Source organism: Nannospalax galili, unplaced genomic scaffold, assembly GCF_000622305.1.
Source record: "Nannospalax galili isolate Female #2095 unplaced genomic scaffold, S.galili_v1.0 scaffold443, whole genome shotgun sequence".
In the NCBI taxonomy this organism is placed as follows: Eukaryota; Metazoa; Chordata; class Mammalia; order Rodentia; family Spalacidae; genus Nannospalax; species Nannospalax galili.
Genome location: NW_008352479.1, coordinates 3,082,268 through 3,087,849, shown reverse-complemented (window position 1 = coordinate 3,087,849; position 5,582 = coordinate 3,082,268). Strand labels below are relative to the sequence as shown.

Below are 5,582 nucleotides of genomic sequence, written 5' to 3'. Positions count from 1 at the left end.
ACACCCAAGGTGAAGACCAGTCTCGCCAAACCCTCTGTTTCGATGCAATCCTGACCCCTGCTACCTTTTTATCTAACAATTTGCTTTTATGTTACTGTGATAAAATACTGACCAAAAGCAACTTAAGGAGGAAACAGTTTATATCAGCTTACAGGTTACAGACTATCATTGGGAGAAACCAGGGCAGGAACATGGAGGTAGGAACTGAAGCAGAGGCTTCAATTGCTTGCTTAAACTCCTGCATGTGCGTTGACTATAATTTTCCCTAAAAGCTTGCGCTGGGGGCTGGCATTATTATGAGTGATTCTCCTGCACCTGGACCAGCTGTTGGTCTCCTGAGTTCCAGAAGTTCCTGAAAAACTAGAGTCTGACTGATTAGAACTTCAGAACTGTAGGAAGGTTGGAAAGCTTGTTGCAGGTTCTGTGCTGAATTATCATGGGGTATCTTAGCCCCTGGGTGGCCATTCACTGCCCACCTCTATGTGTGACAACCTTGCAACTTGAGAAAATTCTGTCAGAATATATAAGCAGATCCCTTAGCTCTCACTAACTCAAAAGCTAAGAATATCATCAGATAGCATCTAAGACCAACAGCAAAGATTTCCTCACTTTGCTATAACCTGATGCTTCTATCAATGTCCTTGAAAAAAAATGCCTTGATTCATAACTTCTTTTGTTCTGTTACTATAAAAATTTCATGAAAATCTTACCCTTGGAACATGGTAATTGGAATAAATTGAATCTGTGCTCCTGGGTCATGGTCACTCATATTTTTTTTCAAGATAAACGTTTAGTCTCTTTGGAGTGAGAATTGTTGCAGTGACAGGGTTATCAGATTGACCCAGTTCAGTGTCAACTTCACCTATTGCAGCATGGGTGGGGCTGCTTGACTAAGCCTTTGTGTCAGTACCACAATAGCTTTTTCCCTTTTGAGTCTGCTGGCAGGGAACTGACCCGATACGTTATGGAAGACCCCTAAATAGTGGTTACTTTACCTGTAAACCCCAAGGCAGGGCAGCTTTAGAGGAACCCCCCCATCACCACACACACACACACACACTGTACTCTGGGTTTATGGCAAAATAACAAGCTGAGGTCTTTTTTGCTCCTGACATTTTGTAATTCCAGGATTCTTGGAGTATACAGGCCAGGCTGAGGGGTGGAAGCAGATCCAGATGAGCCTCTACCTGAACCGTCTTCAGTGGTTTCATTCATACCACATCCCTGGGTGGAGTCAGTACCCAGAAACCTGTTCAGCTTTTCTAAGGTCTGAAGTACTTTTGGGCCTCAGTATTTAGGACCACTAGCTGCTCTTGCAGAAGACCTGGATTGGATTCCCAGCACCCAGCTAACAACCATCTGTATGTCCAGTTCCAGGGGATCTAACGCCCTCTTCTGACCTCCACGCACATTGCAAGACACAGGTGTATTTACACACATGCAGGCAATACACCCATACAATTAAAATAAAAATAATAAATAAAACATTTAAAAAAATAAGATGGAGAAGTGGTAGAGGAAGGTACCTGACATTGATCTTGGGCCTCCACATGCATGCATACACACAACCTGTGCTGGATAGCTTTAGTGTTAACTTGACACACCTGGCCTGGGTTGAGGGAGCCTCAATTGGGGAATTGAATTGCTTTCACTGGACTGGCCTGTGGCCGTGTCTGTGGGGCATCCTCTTGATTAATGAATGATGTGGGAGGGCCCAGCCCACTGTAGGTGGTGCCACCCTGGGCAGGTGAGTCTATGTTCTAAAAGAAAGCAGGCTGAGCAGGGGCCAGGGGAGCAAGCCAGTATGCAGTGTTCCCCCATGGCCTGTGCTCTAGCTCCTGCCTCCAGGTTCCTGCCCTGAGTTCCTACCTTGGGCTCCCTGATGAACTGTATCCCAGGAGATATAAGACAAATAAACCCTTTCCTCCCCAAGTTGGCATTGGTCAGAGTGTTTTGTCACAGCAATGAAGAAGCAAACTAGAACATAACCCCAAACACACACTTAATAAATACATAAATAAATACGTACTTTTTAAAGTAGAGGAAGTAGATGTATACATTTATTGAATAAACTAGTGACTAAATTAATGTATGAATGAATGAGGGAGGGAGTGGTCATTATGTAGTGGGTCAGGAGTAGGCTCAAGGTAAGCATACAGATAAGGTCCAGGTCTGATTCTTTAAAAGTCAGAGCAAAGTGCAACTCTCACCAGTTCTTCTATGCCAACCCTTCTTCCTCTTTCCTAACCTGGTTCTGTCATGTGTTAAAATGAAGTAACATTTTTCTCCTGGGTGCCAGCTCACTAGTTAGTTATTTGTCACAACTCACAGCCATGAAGCAAAGTCCAAGGCCACAGACCTTTACATTCCCTTTTTCTGAAGGCTGTACAAGGCAATTCCAGCACGTAGACAGCTGAGTGCCTGTGCTGTAGATCTCAGCCTGCTGGAGCCTGGCCATGGTACTGTGGGGTCCAGCACTAGGAGCCTTGCTCCTGATCATCGTGGGATACCTGTGTCTCCCGACGCTGCTCCGACACCGTGGGCCCCAGGAGCCACCTCTGGACAAAGGCTCTGTGCCCTGGCTGGGTCATGCTGTGGCATTCCGGAAGAATATGTTTGAATTCTTGAAGGAAATGTGGGCCAAGCATGGAGATGTGTTCACAGTGCAGCTAGGGGGCCAGTATTTCACCTTTATCATGGACCCCCTCTCCTTTAGCCCCATCATCAAGGATACGCAGAAAGCACTAGACTTTGTGAAGTATGCAGAAAACCTGGTGCTAAAGGTTTTTGGATACCAGCCCATGGAGGGAGACCACCAGATGATACACTTAGCCAGCACCAAGCATCTGATGGGGCACAGCTTAGAGGATCTCAACGCAGCCATGCTGGACAGCCTGTCCTTGGTGATGCTAGGACCCAAAGGCCCAAGTCTGGATGCTGGTTCCTGGCATGAAGATGGCCTCTTTCACTTCTGCTATAGCATCTTGTTCAAAGCTGGCTTCCTCACCTTGTTTGGCTACACCAAGAACAAAGAGCAGGACCTGCTAGAGGCTGAGGAGATGTTCGTGAAGTTCCGTAGGTTCGATGTCCTATTTCCCAGGTTTGTCTACTCCCTGCTGGGACCCCGGGAGTGGGTAGAAGTGGGCCAATTGCAGCATGTCTTTCACCAAAGACTCTCTGTGGAGCAAAACCTGGAGAAAGACGGCATCAGCAACTGGGTAGGCTACATGCTTCAGTATCTGAGGGAGAAGGGCACAGCTTCAGTCATGCAGGACAAATTTAACTTCATGATCCTCTGGGCCTCCCAGGGGAACACAGGACCAACCTGTTTCTGGGCCCTCTTATTCTTGCTAAAGCACCCAGAAGCCATAAAGGCTGTGCGGGAAGAGGCCACCCAGGTCCTGGGTGAGGCCAGGCTGGATGTCAAACTGTCCTTCACCTTCAAGTTTAGTGCTCTGAAATGCACCCCAGTACTGGACAGTGTGTTGGAGGAGACTCTGCGGCTGGGTGCTTCACCCACTCTCCTCAGGGTGGTACAGAAGGACTATGTCCTGAAGATGGCCAGTGGGCAGGAGTACCAGATCCGTCGAGGAGATAATGTGGCTCTCTTCCCCTATCTTTCAGTGCACATGGACCCTGACATCCACCCTGAACCCACAACCTTCAAGTATGACAGGTTCCTCAACCCCGATGGCACCCGGAAAGTAGACTTTTACAAGTCAGGCAAGAAGATCCACCACTACAGCATGCCTTGGGGCTCGGGAGTCTCCATCTGCCCTGGCAGGTTCTTTGCCATCAGTGAGATGAAGATCTTTATCCTTCTTATGGTCATGTACTTTGACATGGAGCTAGTGGACCCTGATATGCCTATGCCCCCTATTGACCCAAGGCGCTGGGGCTTTGGCATCACACAGCCCAGTCATGAAGTGTGTTTCCGCTACCGCCTGAGGCCCATGCAGTGAGCTCCTAGGCCTGACCACAAGGGTTCCCTCTTGGTCTCCCCGATTTCTCACTCTCTGCAGTCCAGACCCAAAATGACCACTCCTATTTCTGGTTCTGAGGTACCCCTACATGGTCCTGGCTGTCCTTGCCCTCTGGCCATCCAGACATCTCATACGTATATCAAGCTCCCTTAAGATGCCATCTCCCCTGTAGACTGTACCAGACCCTCCTCTCAGGAGGAGCCTCTTTGAGCAGCTCATTCTGAAGCTGATTCCTGGCCTGGCTTGATTTGCCTTGCAGTACAGAAACCGGCTCCCTTAATAAAGCAGCATCTTGCAGATATTAACACCTTCCCTCCCTCCTGCTCTACTCCACATCCTATGGGACTCATGTTAAGAAAATCAAAAATCAGGGGGCTGGAGAGATGGCTCATCAGTTAAAAAACAATGGCTACTCTTCCAGAGGGCTTGGGTTTGATTCCCAGCATCCACATAGAGGCTCACTACCATCTGTAACCCCAGTTCCATGGATGCAACACCCTCTTCTAGCCTCACAGCCTTTGTACCATGGGTGCACTTACATACATGCAGGCAAAATATTCATACACATAGACTAAAAATAAAGAAATAAATTTTTAAAGAAAAAGTAAAAGTTGTTTATTTTTATAATATGAATTACTTAACTCAATATATCTGAAGTGCTTACACTAATATGAGACCAATATAAAATATAGTCATTAAGTGCTTTAGCAAATTTTTGGTCCTGTCTTCAAACCCTAGTACCTGATACCTGCACTCCCTTGCAGTGCTTTTCAAAATAGACCAGCCACATTCTAAGGCCTCAATACTAGGAATGGCTAACAGCCACTGTACAGGTCTAGAGAACTGTGGTTTTTGATACAGGAGCTATTGAAGGGGTCTCCTCTGTGTCATCATCTCCTCTCTGCATCTTCACCCCAGGATGGACCACACCTTCCCATGGTTTCCAGGAACATTGCAAGTTGGTTTTCTCTATGCCCACATCTTCTATCTCCCCATTGGAGTCCCACGGTCCCTCTGAGGGAGCTTGTTCCACACAGAACTAGTTCTCTCTCATACCCTCTGATGAACCAGTTCCTCCTCCTGAGTCCTCTGCCTCTCAGTTCAGGACTGTCCACCCATCATCCAGGACAGGCACCAGACATCCTCACCTCCTCCCTCAGACAAGCAGGTCAGGTTCCTTCAACTCAAGCCTTCTAATTTTCTGCAGTGCCCCCACCGACTGCCCACCTCTCCTGCCGATCTTAGATAACAACCTGTGCCCTTATCTCCATACCTGGCGGGGCCTCATATTCTTTGTTCACACAAGTCTCCAAGGCATTTTCCCCCAAGTGTCTCTGGCTGCTGCCCTTTGATCTCCCTGGTTCCCTGTCACCTCGAGTTGCTAGCCAAATCTCTTAACTAATATGCTTCGACTCCACCAGCTTCCTCCAGTGGATTATCTCTAAAGCAGGGTGCTGCTTTTTCTGCAACCCCAGTACCAACTATTCATGGAAGCCTTCTTGGATTTCCTCCCTCCCATCCTAGACATTGCCTCTGTCCTGGGTACCCCTAACACTGTGTCTCATAGCACACCTGGGATGCACTGTTGCTGTCACTGTC

General features: G+C 47.7%; 1 protein-coding gene across 1 annotated transcript; it reads left to right on the top strand.

Moving 5' to 3' along the window:
* Positions 1-2,120: 2,120 nt before the first annotated feature.
* LOC103747146 (7-alpha-hydroxycholest-4-en-3-one 12-alpha-hydroxylase) lies at positions 2,121-4,423 on the top strand. Its single transcript, XM_008849476.2, has one exon. The coding sequence runs from the start codon at positions 2,457-2,459 to the stop codon at positions 3,960-3,962; it is 1,506 nt and encodes a 501-aa protein (XP_008847698.1). The 5' UTR covers positions 2,121-2,456; the 3' UTR covers positions 3,963-4,423.
* Positions 4,424-5,582: the final 1,159 nt, after the last annotated feature.